This window comes from Balearica regulorum, chromosome 2, assembly GCF_011004875.1.
Source record: "Balearica regulorum gibbericeps isolate bBalReg1 chromosome 2, bBalReg1.pri, whole genome shotgun sequence".
In the NCBI taxonomy this organism is placed as follows: Eukaryota; Metazoa; Chordata; class Aves; order Gruiformes; family Gruidae; genus Balearica; species Balearica regulorum.
Genome location: NC_046185.1, coordinates 152,854,459 through 152,871,746, shown reverse-complemented (window position 1 = coordinate 152,871,746; position 17,288 = coordinate 152,854,459). Strand labels below are relative to the sequence as shown.

The 17,288-nt window shown below is 39.8% G+C and overlaps 1 protein-coding gene across 16 annotated transcripts in view; it reads left to right on the top strand.

Moving 5' to 3' along the window:
* Positions 1-17,288, top strand: part of PARD3 (par-3 family cell polarity regulator) — a 463,724-nt gene that overhangs the window by 345,899 nt on the left and 100,537 nt on the right. For all 16 annotated transcript variants that reach the window (XM_075746548.1, XM_075746547.1, XM_075746540.1 and 13 more), the window contains one exon: positions 15,098-15,355. In XM_075746548.1, the coding sequence (XP_075602663.1) occupies positions 15,098-15,355 (258 nt within the window). The remainder of the gene's footprint in view (positions 1-15,097; positions 15,356-17,288) is intronic.

The following is a 17,288-nucleotide window of genomic DNA, read 5'->3' as shown; positions in this document are numbered from 1 at the left end:
CAAATTAATGTTCTTCAATTTACCATGATTGAAATGAAGAAAATTGCCTTTTATAAACATATTATTAATAATAATTCCTTATTAAGGAGCTTATCTCTTAAGCTGTATATGGTATGTGTTTACTGACAGTCTTGAAGTAGTTTTGAACAGAAAATGAAATTATCTAGTTGAAAATACAGGCAGCTTTCAATAAGATAGACTACTGGAACAATTAGGAGCATCATCTGAGGAGACCACCCACCAATCCTAACCAAAATTGCTGTGAAACGCTTGCTATTTGTAAATTCTCCAAATGTTGGATTAACAGTTCATCCAAGGTCATAGGACAGTGTCACCCCGTGTCACTATTTCTTAACACTGGTTTACTGCAGAAAAAGAAGTCTGGTTGCATTGTCCTTGAGTATCTGCCAAGCACTGATCTGAAAATCCAGATGGGCTCTGGTGTGCTCTTAGAAAGGGTGCTTCTCCCCAGAAATGGCACCAGTCAAAACCTTAAGGCAAAACTAAGCAATAGGTTTTCTGAACTTGGCCTTGCGTCTTCTGAGAGAGAGACTATACCGCAGAGTCTTGAGAAAGTCGAGTAAGACCTGAATTAAATTACCTCTATTCCTGTGCCAGATCACAGCTAGTTTATGTATATATGCTAACTTGGAGTCCCTCTTTGCCATGCTGTCATCCTGTCCATCACTGGACTGCTAAAACTGGGTACTACTGAGATGCTACATTCACTCAGAGAGAGTGAAAAAACAGCCTCGGGCCCTTCTTGGTTTTGTTATAGATAGTCATCTATCAGTTCCAGAGTCTCCTGATGCACCAGTGGTTGGACCGTCTTCCTAAGAGTAATGTCTTGGATTTTACAGATCGGAGATGTGTGGGGTATCTTGAGCTTTCAGAGATGCTTCAAACTACTTAGTCTTACACAGGCATTGCTATGTAGGATAGACTTTAAACCAGATTTTGAAACTTTTGTCAATGACCAAGAGGAATTGCTGTTACAACCCAGTTAGTTTTCAGATGAATGGTCACCTTCTGCTGTGCTATTGGACCTAAGCCTTTGGAAGATCACATACCTTTCCATTTCAGAAACTCTGTACATCTGGTGCTCAAGGGCCTTCCAGGAGACGGTTTTCTCGATACGTAGCCAGTGTGTCCATCGGTATCCTGCAACCTGATTGCCCTGAAATGTTTTCTGACTTCTTCAAGACCCTGTAGTATAAGCTCTTTCTTAGGGCATGTGAAGACAGAACTGTTCAGAAAACTTACCACTTTTGTCTTCTGGTTTTTACTGGTGGCCCTTGCTGGAGAGCGACATCCCTCTAACAGCAGGTTCTGATACCTTCGTCTCTCCTTCTTTCATCCTTGCGTTTTTCCTTGGATTTCTTTTCTGTTTGGTTGGTTTGGTTTTGTTTTTTCCCCTGCAGCTGTGTGTTCATTACAAAATAAATCTTCAGCAAATCAAAACCCTTTGCCTGTGTTCTGCCCCTCTTCAGCTAGGGCACGTGTAGTTCTTGACCCCCACCTGGCAAGGCCATGCATGCTGGCCATGTCTTCAGCCTTGGACTGACTTCCTCTACCAACCCAAGTGCTCCCCAACCCAAACAGCTTTACTCTTTGTACCTGGGTAGTAGATAACAGAGGAATGAAATAAACATACTTCTTTGTGAAGTTTTGAACAAATTTAGCTGTCTCCAGTGTGGTTCACTGCTAGATAATGCTTAAAAGATGAAAGTTGCAATTCTAATGTAATCTCATGATTCAGAGTATGTGATCCCAGCTACGGGTGAATAGTGTTTATGCTTTAATCCGCCTCTAGAGGCACTTCCTCTTAGAAGAAGAGTCTACAGGATATTTTCTCCATTTGGTTAATACACTGACTTTAGAGCTTTACTAATATTCTGTAAATCTCTGGGTTACCATAAAAGAATTTAAATCTTAGTATTGTATTCTTCCTCAACCTCCACTGAAATGGGTGCAAAATCAGGTGCTTAAACACCTGTGTTGCGAGGATCAGTCTTGAGGAGATAAGGAGAAATCATCTGGAAGAGAATTAAAGAGCTGTTCTGGTGGGAGCACTGTGACAGAGGCTCCAGAAATGCTGGGAGGTGATGGAGCAGTCAGATGGGGGCTTTTGGAGCCAGGGGCTTCCTTTGCTCAGAAAAAGCAGCCGTACCATTCCAGTCACTGCTGTACTTGGAGGAAGATTGACACACAGCAAAGCAGTACTGCACTTCAGACGTGCATACGTACAGTTCTCATCTGGAAAAGAAACCTGGTTCTTTGCTAGTTCCCTCCTTTCTGTTTTGGAAAACATAACCTTTTGTTCCCTTAGGCTACAAAGGGAATTAAATTTACATAATTCCGCTGTTACTTTTATCCGCGTCTGTGCAAATGTCCCCCGTGCGGGCACCGGGCGTGCCGTGGGACCGGCCGGGGCGGCGGGGCCGGGAGGGGGAGCTCCCGCCCCGGCTGTGGCGCGGCTGCCCGCCCCGCTGGGCGCTGCAGGGGGGCTCCGGGCTGGAAACCTCCCCGGGGCTTCGTGCGGCAGAGTGAATCTTACCGCCTTGCTGCCAGCTGGGGGGAAACTCTCTTTGTAACGGGGGGTTGGGGAGATGCTTTTAGTGGTTGGAGGTCGGAGGCGGTGCTGGGGCAGCTGCCAGAGTAGGGCAGAAAGAGTGGGAGAGGTGACCGGGGATATTGGTCTTGCAGAGATGCCGTCTGGGGGAGGTGGATCAGTCGTTTGTCTCTGTATTGGCAGATTTGCCGTTACGTTTGAAGATCAATCAATAGGCTGACAACGTTTGGGTGCGAACGTAAACAAGGCTACAATTTCAGCTCACGTAACGATTTTTCCTAAATTTGGAGTGAAACATTCTGTCTGTTCATTAGTAGTTGAAATAACATTGATACTTTTTGCTGAAGGAGTCGGTCATTCCATAAAATGCTTCCTGTATTATATGTTTCCTAAGGGTATAAGGGTCTTTATCTCCATCATATAATAAACTCCTCTTCATCTTTCTCTAGTGCTATTAAAGCCACAAGCCCTTTGTTGTAAAAGTATACTAATGAATAGAAATGTTACAACAAGAACAGAAGTCTTGTGTTTTCCCTTCATCATGCATCATCCATTTTAATTAGACGAAAGGGTGGTGAGTACTGTGACAAGAGTCTGGAATTAAAATCATTAATTGATGTCAAGCTGACGAGAGACTGCTAACATGAATTTACTGACAGCAGGAAAGAAATTAACCTTATTACTTTATTTAGTACATTGGGACTATTTATTATATTTTCCTATGCAAGTTCAGTGTGTTCCATTTATGATGATAGAGAAAGACAAATAATTAATAAAACCTACATAAAGTTTTATTACCTTCTATCAATGAAGTTTAAATGAAAACCACATCAATAACTTACAAAAGACGAACCCACCACATCTCTTTAATCAACATAACTCATGAAAACCGTTACAGCAATACTTTTGATATTTTAAATGAATATAATATACTATGCTCTCCAGCCAAGTAGAATTGCAAAAGTGATCTGATTTAAAACCATGCCTTAGTTTCTTAATGTCAGTGTTGCAAAAAATGAAACATATTTTCTCCAGCAGTGACATTGATTGGAATAACTGTCTGTTTTGATCGTCATTGGAAGGTCAGCCTAACAAAGATGAGTTTTAACGTTAAGCATCTTTAGTCTTCAGATGAAAGAGTAGAACAGTGTCTTACAGAATGACAGCAGCATCCTATAGATAATTTGTGACCCAAAGGTCATAATAAAAGAATAGAGGGGAGGTCATCCTGTAGTAAAGGCCATCTGGAACTGTTAAAGTATCAGATGGAGTAGGGGGCTGAACAGCAGGACACTCTTGGTGTCTTTCCAGATTTCCCAGAGAGACCATAATATTTTTATTGGAAAACCCCAACTTTCTTCCCCTTAAGCAAAATATTTTCATCAAGCAGTTTCATCTTACTTTTCGGAAAAAAAGACAACATACTGTGATAGGGAAAGGATTTTTGTTTCTTACATAGCCCGAGTGTTATCTGCATCTTGAAAATAACACAAAGGTTCAGCTTTAGTTTTGTTGCTGCTGTATTTTGATGCCACTTAAAAGCTTTCACTAGAACTATTACTTCTAAGTCCATTATTACTGCAAACATTCAGAATGTAAATATTTTCTAAAGTGACTTGTGTAAAATCTTTGCTGATAAAACTTCCACCCCCTTCCCAGCCCGTAAGAGAGGAGAGAAAAAATTCCTCTGTGAATCAGAAAATGAGAGCAATGTGTTTCTCATTCTCACTTATTTTGAGATGGGGTCTGCTTGTCAAGGGATATTCCAGTTTCACTGAGATTTGTAGCATTGTTTTTGGCAGTGTTTTTTTACATAATGGATGAGGGTGCAGGATGTGAAAACAAATCGATGGCAGTAATTTTGTAAGAGAACACAGAAATGAAGCATAAGAATATTGAGCTTTGGAAAAACATTTCAGACCAGTTCCACTTCATAAAAATACTGACTTTAGGAGATATGTAAATTAAAGCTTTTGTGGAATAATAGTTGCTGAGGTAGTTTTTTAAACAAAGCTCCTCACATTCTCTAGCTACATATTGTAAATATAGAGATTTTAAGACCTCATGCTAGAAGTGTATTTTCTCTATTATTCCTCTGCAGTGATTCAAGACATTGTACTGGGCAAGGTCTGGCCAAGTCCCTTGCCATATTTTTAAAAATAACATTTACGTGGTCTTTATAATATTCTGAGTTACAAATTTGGTTGAGGTGTCTTGCGGATCATATGAGTTCAGCACTCTGTTAGAAATTTCAGCTCCGAGTAAGAGCACTAATACATTGTGTTTCACTTTTGAATGCCAAGAGCTTTAGGATAAGGCGGCAGCATGTCCTCCGATGTGCCATAAACTATGACATTACAGTTAGAGTTGCTGTAGCAAATACTTATTTGAGAATTAAAAAAGCTGTACCATAATTACTAACTTACTGATCTTACTGTTGATGAGTCGAACAGAAGTGAAAATCCATCAGATTTTCCAGACTGAACTGCGGGAGTCTAACAGTAAGATAAGGCACTAAACCTGCTCTTCTTTCCTAATTCTTAGATACAGCAGCAAGAATTTGACTAATCAGAAAGACACCTCATAATGTATTCACAACAGGCAGACAGGTCCTTCCTTCACATCACAGCTGGAACTTTTATTTTGTAACCAGGTACTAGAACAAACCTTTTAATGGGGTATAAGAAACCTGGCTCTGTTTCTGGCCCAGCTGTAGATTTCTGCTCTCACTCAGTACTGTGACCCAGCAAGGTTTTAGAAGTGAATCCTGAGAGGTGTTGTGGGTGCTAATTTGGGGTCCTGAGCAAAGATACTGATTTATAAGCTATATTGTGTATTTGTGGGGTTTTGGTTTGGTTCTTTTTTGTTGGGTTGTTGGGTTTTTTTCCTTCTCTTTCAACTTCAGTGTATGAAATTCACATAATCCTTTGCTTTGTTGTGAGGTTTTTCATGTATTTTTTGTCACTTCAGACTGTTTCATTTTCCCACTTCAGGATTAGGCTACTTTATACATAGTACTCTAGAAACACAGAATAATGGACCTGAAATAGAGCTAGCGGCAGAATGTTATACCCACTCTTGTTACTATACCTCGGCTAGAAGAGTGTAGATTCTGGTTAGGCTCAGCTCAGCCAACTGATGACAGTATTGTAGCTGGGCCTCCAGTCACTGCCTGCAGTATCTGGGAATGACTGATTTGATATATGATATGATATATGGTGCCATTTGATATATGGTATGCCTGTGTCATTTGTTTCTTGCACGTACGGGAACAGCTGCTCATCTAACTGCAGAATTCCGGTGATACCCACCAGTGCTGCTTTCTGGCATTATTCTCCAGTTGGGAAAAAAAAGAAATTTAGGGGGGAAACGGTCCAAGACAGCCTGCATGAGAGAGGAAACCAGGGCTCTTAAAATGAGGAGGGATAGAAGCAGGAGCTCTCTCAAGTCGTGTTTCAGCAATAGCTGAATCTCATGATTTTCTTCCTTTCTACTTCAGTCCAGCAAAAGAGCTAAATAGGAGATTACAGCTAAATTAATCTAATGATCAGGGATCTGTTGTCATAGGTGTAAATATCAGCTCTTCTGGCCAGTTTTGTAATGCAAAAGAAAAACTAAATTCTGTTTTGCTTACAGACAGCAATGATGTGCTTTGATGCATCATGGCTCCCAGCAGGATCACTGTCCCAGTTGCCCATCAGGGTGATCCTCCGCTGCTGGGGTCACTGACCCTTGGATCAGACATGAAAATAAGGAGAGAAGATTGCAGTCGTGGTAGTGTTTGTTTTGGAGATGGGAGAGCCTATACTGTCTGTGTAGCTGATACAATCGGCTTTGGTTGAAACATATCCTTTAAAAAACCACAGCAGACATACCCTCCACTCTGCAATGCTGCAGACTGTTAACTGCAAAGTAGTCTAAAAACTCCATTGAAATGGAAGTAAGGTGGTAATTTACAGATTTTTTAAATCAAAATAAGCAAGGATTTTCACTTGTTTACTCCAAGATCCAAGAAAGCAGATTTGAGATACTCTGCTGGGGAGATGTATCTTCACTGTGGAAAGACAAAGGATGAATTAAGAAGGTGAGGGGAGAAGGAAAAGTAGGGCTGAAATACGTGTGAGATTCCGCCAGGTTAAAGGAGATGATTCTGATGTCTCCTTTAGTTTCATCAATGTCACTTGGCTTCATATTGGTGTTTGCTCTTCACCTGTTTATATACGTAATATTTACTTTCTCTCCTGCATTTTCTTTCATTTCTTTACATCTTCATTTCTATTTTACTGCCTTCTTTAATAGCCTTCTTTACAAAGTCCTTATGAAAATGAGCATGTTGTCTCTTCTTAATGTATTAGGGCACTTGTAGTAATCACCTTTATTCCCCCTCCCCTTTTTTTTTTAACTACAGCTCTCCTGGGTTGTAGCTCATTAAAGGTTTTTGAAATTCTCATGCATCTCTTCTGCATGTGGGATTTCAGGAGGGGGGAACTGCAGAGAGACAGCAAGTACTATCGCAGAGTCTAATTGACAGATAGGCTGTGATTGTTGAAGGAGAAAGAAAATTAAGGCTGTCTGATTGTGTAGATACATTTCTTTAATTCTGAGGTGGTGGACAGCTTTGTTTTTCTTTTTTTTTCTTTCCTTTTTTGTATGTAGTCCTTTTTGCTTCTCTGTTGTTGTAGAACCAATATGTAGGAAATATATGTATATAAAATTTCTATGTAGGTGCAGACTTGTAGATCTGGAAGAGAGATGATGTCATGTTTCCAAGATAGGATCTCCTGTGTATGCCATTCCTGGAAGATGTTTGTTTCTTCCTTGTTTTTTTCAGTTTATAAGGACATAGACTCTGCAACTTCCCGTGGCAATCTTTGCCACTACCTTTTCATTAGAAAATTCCCCTGCCCATAGTATCTAGTCTCAATTATTCTTGCTGCAGTTTAAATACCTAATACTTCCATTAGAGATGGAAAACATTATTCTTTTCCTCCTTATGTATCTGGAGACTGCTGTTGTGTCCCCACTCTGTCTTTTTCTTTTCCCCAACAGCTTGACATTGCTGACTCGTGCGTATCTGTTACCCAGTAGAACTTCCAGATCCACTCCTGAAAAAACAACTCACAGATTTTCCCCCTACTTTTAATTGGTATGCTTAATTATTCCAACTATGTAAATTACCTTCTAGTTGCTGTTATTGAAGTTAATTCTATTTTTAAAGCCTACTTTATTTTTCAAGAACATTTAAAATGTTAATCCTTTCCTCCAAAGTTCCTTTATTTGAGTTTTCTGCAGATTCAGTAGCATCCTAATTAATAATGAAAAACCTGAGTAAATTCAGAGAGAGATCCACGTAGAAAATGCCTCCATCCATCCATCTAGCCTGATTGTGAATTGCTGGGAGCTACTCTCTAAATACTCTGTAGGAACTGCCTGGTTCAACCCATTGCATCTATCCCGTTGCTGTTTTTCTGAGCTTGGGACGTACTGTTTCTGCTCTGTTCACAAGGCCATTTGTGGTGTTGTAGAAGGAAATCCAACTGACTTGACCACATCTGTTCTTGATAAATCCATGGTGGCTACTGCTTGTGCCATTATCTTCTCTGTGCTTACCAATAGTTTGTTTCAAAGGGGATTGATGTTAAACTGATGAGTCTGTAATTCTCCTCCTCCTCCAAGGGATGTTTGACTTTTTCTAGTCTTTCAATACTTCAGCTGTCCTCAACAGGTTCTCATGGTTACTGAAAAAGGGCTGAGACTGCCTCAGACAGTTGTGTGTGTCGGATGAAGTTCAACCAGCTTAACCAGTTTCTAGCTACTTCTTTTGCTTTTAGATTGAAGATCTTTTTGTTCTTGGTGGCAGTATCAATTGTGCTGGCCACCTGCTTGCAATCAACCACTTTAGTGAAGACAGATGCAAAGACAAAAAAAATTAAGCCTTAGGTCTCCTCAGCATCATCTGTCAATATCATTCCCTCACTACTGAGCAGGGGAGCAACCTTTTCTTTGCTCTTCCTTTTACTGCTAATGCAATTACGCAATGATTTATTGTTATCTTTAAAGCTCCCTGCTACTTTTATTTCACATTGTGCCTTAGCCTTTCTGATTTTGCCCCTGTACGCTTGTGCTTATCCATAGCAAACTGACCACATTTTGTATGTGTTTGGGATCAGAGGACAGTCATATTTTAGCCAGTTGGCCACACATGTATGTACACAGGAGATAAGGCAGAACCGTTATTTTTTTTTTCTTTTAATAACTTGAAAAAGGTTGGTCTCCAGCCTTCCAATTTAAAGATTATATTTTTGTAGCAGTTATTTTCTGACTTTTTTTTTAAATATGCTAAAGTTTTGGATGAAATGAGGAAGAGGAGATGTCTTTCTTATTTACAAGGTACCGCTGTTGCTGCCCATGATTCTCTGTTGCCCACAGTGATCCTTTAGAGTTATTTTCCCAGAAAAGCAGATGGTTTTGCTGAGAGATGGTTTCAACTGTGATAACTGGCTACCTCTAATTGTCATAAGAAAACCTAAGTGTCATAGCTGGTTCAGAGGGAAATCACAATAATGTCTATAATCAAGGTACCCTCATTAGAAGAGTAGTTGTCAGAAAAATTCTGCTTGGATCCAGACAAAGGTCAAAGAAAAACACAGGAGAGGACAAACTCCCACATTGACTTGATTGCCAAAAATTAGAAAAAGGGCCATTAAAGCCCTGAAGGCAATCGAGGACGGGGGGAGGAGGAACAGCAAGACCTGGCTTAGTGGCTGGCACACTGTGCCTGCAAGGTATTTTTCACTAGCAAAGGAGGAGGGGACAAATTTGACAAGATTTGGCAACTGGCCAACACACCTCCTGACCTCTTCATTAGAAATGATATCTGGCAAAAGTTGGACCGAATGCGTTCATCCCGTCTGACTAACTTAAACAAGCTGACTGGCTTTATAAACATGTCTTTGTTTTACTCTGTTTTCAATCCATCACCCTGATGCATGCCAGTCTGATGGCAGAAGGACTGAGAACTGGCAGTGGTGAATGGCTTGTCATTTAGCTTCTGTCCTTACACAATGCTGCTTCTAGCCTTAATAAACATTGTCAGCCATCTCACATATGTGGAACTGCAAGCGTTCAATACTGATTTTGTAAATGAGTGAGCCTCGGTGGAAAAGATGAGGTTGTGGATTATCACTTGGGCAATAGCTGAATCCTGGCAGCAGCAGGAGGATTAATTGAATTGACCAAGCAATTGCACACCAGAAAGAGCAGCCAACTTTGTTTCTGCTCCGAGGGGAGGGCATTGCAACAGCAAATGTAGTGTACTAGCCATGAATATCCTTCGCATGCTGTGGTCATCAATTAAGATAAGTAGGTGATTTTCTGTAAGGATCTGAATCGCTAATATGAAAAAATCCCACAAAGGGGACTGAAGCTCCCAAGGGATTGGGAATATATATTTATAATTTCACTCCTAACACTACATGAAATTAGGGTTGATTTCTCTTCTTTTTTGCCAACTTTGCTTATTCATTTTTACTCACAACAGCTCTGCAAACACCAGAGATTTGAGTTTTCCATTACTGGAAAAAGGTTAAAGTTTAGTTCAGACAGAACTGCTGTAAACGTTTGGTTCAGGGTGGTATTTGGCTTGCAGACTAATATGATTAATTTGTTATCTACATGTGAGCTGTGTGGCTAAACACCCTTTGTGGTCAAGGGCATGTGCTCGACTCAGTTGGTAAAGCCTGGAGAAGGGTTCAGCTTCACCTTGAAATGGCCACGTTTGTGCTGTTGGGCTGAACCGCTCTCTTAGACTCTATGGACAGCTGCCTGATGCGACTGAATCTTGACCAACTCTTCTGGAAGCCCAAAACAGTTGTCGACACCTAAATTGCAGTGTCTAAAACGGTAGTTGCCTTCATCTGAAAGCTGAATCCCACTCCCAGGATTTTGAAGAAGGGAACGAGGTGGCAGCTGCTTGCTGGAGACAGCAGCACAGAAGCTTTTCCCTTACTTTTGTGACCACCATTTCACGTGCATAGGAGTTGCTATACAATGGGTATGTCTATCATTACTGGATTAGCTTGCAATGAAAAGCTCTTCTAACAATTATAGGAAGTTCTGGAGCTAACAATATTGTCATTTTGAAGCAGTTATCATTAGCTTTTGAATTGAAAGGCACATAAATGCATGAGGATAGTTTATACTTTACTGAACATTATAATTTGAGTCTCAAAAGCACGACAGTACGTTGTTGACATTTTCAGTATTAACACTTCAGCAAGGAGGATTTAGAAACTTCTCGGGATAGCTTTTGTGGTTTTCAAAGTTCAGTTTCATTTAAACACTACAAAATTGATAAGCAGTTTTTTGCAAAATTCTTTGAAGATGAAAAGAGTTGTATGAATGCTAAGCATTATTATTATTGTTAAACCCACACAAAATCCATAGGAAGGCCATAAATCCTCAAAATTAGCTGATCTGAAATTTCTGACGTATGCATTTTTGCTGTGCCATGTCATGAAGAAATACAATTCAGTGAAGACAGCTTAATGCACATATCCACGTTGTGAAACCAAAGCACTGTGGTCAAACGCTTCTCCAGATACTGGACAGCGGGAGCATTGCTGATTAGGGCTGAAGTACAGAGCAAATTCCAGGTTCTCGTCTGTGCTGCACAGTGTGTTTACAGAATCATTTTAATCTTTCCCACAATAGCCCACACTGGCATTTCCCACATGTGTACTCAGTGCGGTATATGCTAACAAATTAGTTAGGCCATATCAGGAATATACACACACGTGCACAGAGAGAGGGGGGTCAACATAAAAGAAAAAAAAAAAGTCACATTGAATTCAGATTCTTATATAAAAATATATTCAGAGTTTTATCATTGCAAAAGGGATAGTGCAGTATTCAGCTGATAGCTGTTATTCTTTTCAAGAATATGTCTACATATTTTTCTCTGGTCATTTGGGTCCTTTAAGTTTGGAGACATAATGTTTAAATGCAGTATGTCCTGGAGGAGGCAAAACCAAAGCTGTATTTTAAACAATATTCAAAAATATGTTAAGTAATCAGAATACCTACACTTTTGTCATGTGAAAGTGATAGGATTTGCACAGTGCTTTAAACTTAAAGAACAGAAAATTAATTAAGAAAAAAATCAGAACCTTTTGGGTGTCAGTATAGTCAGACATCTTATAAGTTTCATTTTAGGGTTATCCTTCGTTAAATGTTACTTCCTGCAAATGATTACTGGGTACTTTGGTTATAATTAACAGTGAGATTTATAATGCATTTAGACTCTGATTTTTAATACTACGTATGTGTATTAACACATCGTATTAGCAATTGTAGAAAATATTCTAAAAATGTTCTTGGTGGATATGAACGTAATTACTTGCATAACACTTCAACAATCAGTTCTCTCCCACTTGAACAGCAGTAAGTATCCCGCATTGATCCACGCATGGGAAAATCTTAATGTTCTTGCTCCAAATGCGGCTGCATCCACATGTATTAAATAGCTGATAAGCAGATACATGAGAAACATTGGTTAACATGAAACAGGGGACATTTATGTCTGCACCTGTGGAGAGTGATGTGATATTCATGGTCAGAAGTCAGAGCAGTTCATGGGCATCTCTCATAGCATTCAGTGTAACACTGAGGCCAATATCACCAGTTACCCCCAGGTAATTCTGTTTTATAAGCACTTCAGATCACAATGTTTTCTTCTGAGTGAATTACTCTATATGCCACATTATTGCTATACTGTCAGATTTCATACACTGAAATTTTGGCTATCTAAAATACATGGATTTTATTTTTTTTTTTCTCAAATTGGTGTCAGCCACTGCTCCATTATGTGATGATACGTCGTCCATTGAAATGAAAATGTCTTGGGAAATTTCCGATTTCCTTTGCTTCTCCCTTTCAGAGGACAAATATCAATAGACAGTGCATTCCTCCACAGGGTAATTAACACAGGACTACAAATTGGAAGTGAAACCTGCAGAAAGAGGAATCAACAACCACAGATCATTTTCAGGCCTGCTTTTCCTTCCGCATAGATACCTTCCAAACAATTAAAGTTGTAACATTTCTGAATTACAGCTTTGTAGTCTAGGACAATGTAAAGCATATATTTTTATTTAAAAAATAGGCACGCAAAAACATAGTTTAAATTTGAAGTGGGTTTTGTGTTTAAACCTGAGTGCTCCTTCACTGTAAATTAAACAAAAAAAATTCCAGTTTGATGTTGCTGAAATTGTGGAGGAACATGCTGTCAGCTGAATAGGGTTACAGTTTTCAATTCTATTTTTCCATATTAAAATAAAAAGACCAACCAGTAAAGAAAATAATTTTTTATTTTCAAAATTGCAAAATTAAAAAATGTTTAAGTTAAACTTTCTCAGATTTCTTCTATTATTTGCCCTTTTTTTTTTTTTGGTATGGTTGTTTTTCTCTCTACTGTGACTGAATATGAATGAGAGTTGTGGGGCACAGGTCAGTAGTAGTAGACATAAGAAGAGGAATTATGCTGAGGTATAACTTGGGGCATGTAAATGAATCACTGAACCATCAGTGTAGCTGGCACTGGCTGTCAAAGGGAGTTCAGGCAATCAGTTGTATCCCAAATCAATATCCTTGGTCAATACTTGTAGGATTTGGGGGAAAATAGGTCTGCCTAATCGTGCCACCCTGCTATTCCTTTGTTTTGTTATGGCGATCTTTGTTAGCATTGGAAGGACAATTTGCATGGGACTCTGTGATGAAGACACTTAAATTCAGATGTTCACATCCCAGCTCAGGGATTCTCATGGTTGAAGACAGACACCTTGTGTCATTTGAGTCACCGCACTCTCTGAGCTGTCGGCCGGGGGCTGGCAGAAGTGACAAGGACCTACAGGAGTCCTTCTTGCCTAGCAGCTGGAGGTCCAGCAGGATTACCTGGGGATGTCAGGTGGCCCTAACTGCCTATGTTTGAGAAGCTGAATCAAGGCTGGGTATCCAAACTCCCAAGGAAAACGTAAACAGCAGCATCAAAAGTGTCTGCAGGGCGACTCCTTGCACACTAGGACACACCGACTGGCACAGCAGCTGCGTAACTGGAGTCTGCTGACTTGGGGCTCCCTGGACTGTAAAGAGAGCCTGCACACGTAGCTGGCGTGACCTCAGCTACTGCAGCCGTCTAAATTCTGACGTGTTAAGCTGAAGCCTGAATCACACCCTTTGTGTATCCCCTTTTCTTTTTGCAAAGACTAATCTTGATTGTGGCTAAGTTTAAAATTTCCCAAAATGTCAAAGTTACCTAACTTCAAGGCTTTTCTGTTTTCAAAAGAGACAAGGCTTGCATTTAAAAGAGACAGAGGCTTTGAGTAGGCTGCTCTTGTTAAAAGTTGGTGAACAAGCTGTCTTTGGAAGTGGCACGTAACAGAGGTGCACAGAGCTGTAGCCTGAATGGATGGATGCTGTCACACTGTGTAGCCGTGGCTGTATTAGATGAAAAAAGAGCACATTTTACTAATGGAAAGGAGGAGACAGCTGAGTGCTTCATTTTGCAATGATGACAGAGCATTAAATTGGTCTGGGGAGACAATGTTGGGGGGGTTGTGGTTTTTTTGGTTCGCTGTGCGTGTGTGTGTGATACATCAAATTTTCTAAAATGCCAAAGAAACTTTGAAGCCCGGATCAAATTTTAGTAATAGCTTTGTGTGCTTTTGAAAATATGACCTGTGCTCAATTTCTGTTTGTCAGATTCCTAAATGTCATCTGGTTTTATCTGTCACTTTTTATCATACCGCTAAACGAGTGCACCTAGATACAAAACCCCAGTGCAGCGTCACCTTTCACTTGTAACTTTAACATAAGGCACATGTTGTTACTTTCTGAGAAGAAACTGCCTTATTTTGAGACCTGCCAGATTCAGTTTGTTTACATTTTAAGCAAAACATGCACATTTTAAACGATTCATACAAAAATCTGCTTCTGCTGTTTACTGCATGCATGCATACATATATATATGTGTGTCCTGTCCTCATGAAGTTTTTAAATTCTGAAAGAAGTATGATATTTGTAGTGTTGGGCCAAGAAAGTACATTAAAATTCCTCTCTCAAACCAGGCATTAGAACCATTAAATCTGTTAGGTTTTGGTGGAGTACAATACAATATGAATGATGTCAGACCATTCTCACACAGGTCAGATAATAGCACAGGCATCCTAAGATGCATGAAACAACAGGTAAACCCTGTTTACCAGCAGCTATGGCTAGTCATCATTTAACTTAATAATGAAAGAAAAGGCAGTGGATAATCAGACTTCTTCCTTAAAGACCAGTGTTGATTGTAGCATTGCTTCAATCTAAGCTTCAATATCCAAGGTAAACCTGTGGCTCCATGACAAACTGAAACTGGAAACACTTCAGTGGTTTTCATTAAGATGGGCTACCTAAAGTGTCTGCTAACTGCTGCTTTCAAATGACTAGGGGGGGAAAAGTAGTTTCAGCCTTTTTTTAATTTTTCAGAATTCAAGCGAAAACTCGAGAATTTCGAGAGAGACAAGCTCGTGAACGTGACTATGCAGAGATACAGGATTTTAACCGGATGTTTGGCTGTGATGCGGACCCAATGTATGCTGGGATTGCTTCCTATGACTCTTCTTCAAATAGTGGCACAATAACACTGAACACCCGACCACAGAGCCCGAGGGAAGGGCAGACGGTGGAAGCCTTGTACGCCCAAGTGAAGAAACCACGGAATTCAAAGTCTTCACCTGTAGACAGGTAGGCACCAGGCATCAATCAATTTGCTCTTTCAAAATCCACTCTGGTAATGCTTTTGTCATGGGAGATGACTGTACATCAGTTGGAAAGTCAGAACTGCATTTTTATTAATGGCTCTTTAAAGGCCATTATGTAGAAAAGTATTGAGCTCACACAAATCATACTGTAACAGAATGGGACGTGAAAGTTATTTTCTGAAGAGCCGCTGCTTTTCTTCTCATTCTTCAGGTAGTTTGGAATTTTGGAGTCACTGTTTGGTATAATTCAAATTACATTCAAAGCTGTAACACCATCTGGTGTATTTATCAGAGCTCTAACTGATGTGGTTGTGGAATACAACATTTCCAACTTATTCATGGCAGTTACAAAATCTCTGGGAAGTTCTTACTGTTTAAAGCAAAAGTGGGTTAATGCTTACCTGGATTCTGGTCCTACCATAGTCCTGAACTTCAGTCTAACAGGTGGAGCTTTTTGATTAAATGTAGACCCAAGTGAGTAAACTTCAAGCTTGACTCATGAGTTACTTTCGCTTCTTGGGCTGTAGCTTATGATATATACTCTTCCTGTGGTTACATTATCTGAACTAAATCATGCTTGGTTTCATGCTGAAATTGGGCAAAATTCCTGTTTCTGTTGATGGAGTTTTGAGTTCATTTGAAAACCTGAAGCTAAAACAGGCATGTAAACTAACATAAAATAGAAATAACCAAAGGCAAAATTCACAGCTTTTTTGTACTTTAACAATGAAAATACATCTGTTTTCTTGGCTTACATCTATGATCCTGTAGTTCTGCATTTTCTCAGCTTTACAAAAACTAACACTAAAATCCTAGTGCAGGAGGTATCGTTAACTCATTCAGAGGTTATTAATTTAGCTCATGGTAAAACCATTCGCTGTTTTGTTTTCTACCCCATTCTTTCCAGAAGAAAAATACTGGCCTTGCAGTTGAATCAGCAAAGCGGTGTCTTTGGTTGCAGAGTTTGAGATCTGTATAGCTCTGCATGAGGACTGGTGTTCATCTTGCATATTCTGTTCTAGGTGGTAATGGAGTCATTTGTATTTGGGTTAAGGAAAGTAGCTGTCGTGCAGAGTTCAGCTAATTGTCTAAAACTCTTTTTAATTGGAGGACTGAGATTGGTGAATTTAACCCTCCACTAGATCTATTTTGAAAAGTTCCTTTACATAATATTGGTAAAAATATGTTCTCTAACATGACAAATAAGAAAATCTCAGCTGCATTGTTGAATGCATAGATTTTTACTAAAATTCAGTAGCGCAACTGCCTTTTTATTTTCTCAATTGCACTGTTCTCTTGTATTGCACTGTGTAAAAGGTCTACTTTTCGTATTAAATAAACATATTTTATATATTGTGGATATGTACATTATTTCAGTGAAGGAAGCAAAATAGTTTTAAAGGACAACAGCTTCATCTGTGCCCTTGAAATTTTATTTTCCTTAGCCTTATATTGACTGGCGCTGGTATGCCCAGGTGCCTGACATTTCAGCGCTTTTGTGCCTTTGGAAATCAAGATAGCTTGGTTGGATATGGCTGCCACGCGGTGACTCTCACGGCTCTTTTTGTTAGACCAAAGGCAGTGTTTCACGGTGGAGTTGAATGGCATCAATGTCACATCAACAACAAAAAAAAAAGTTCTTTCTTTGATGCAAACCTGGCACGGCAAAATATAAGACCTGCGTGACCTAGCTAACTCTGTGTGATTGCTGATAAAAGAGCCGGGAGAGAGTGAGTAAAACTGAAGATAACAGAGTTCCGGGGGGAATCTGATGTTAATCATAAGGGTAGGACTGAGGAGCAGTGTGGTAGTTTTGCACATTCAGTCTTCTCCTGGAGCACAGAGGGCCCCGTCTCTCACGGCGGGATCACGCTGTGACAAAAGGAAAGACCCGGCACACACAATGGGCTTGAGTG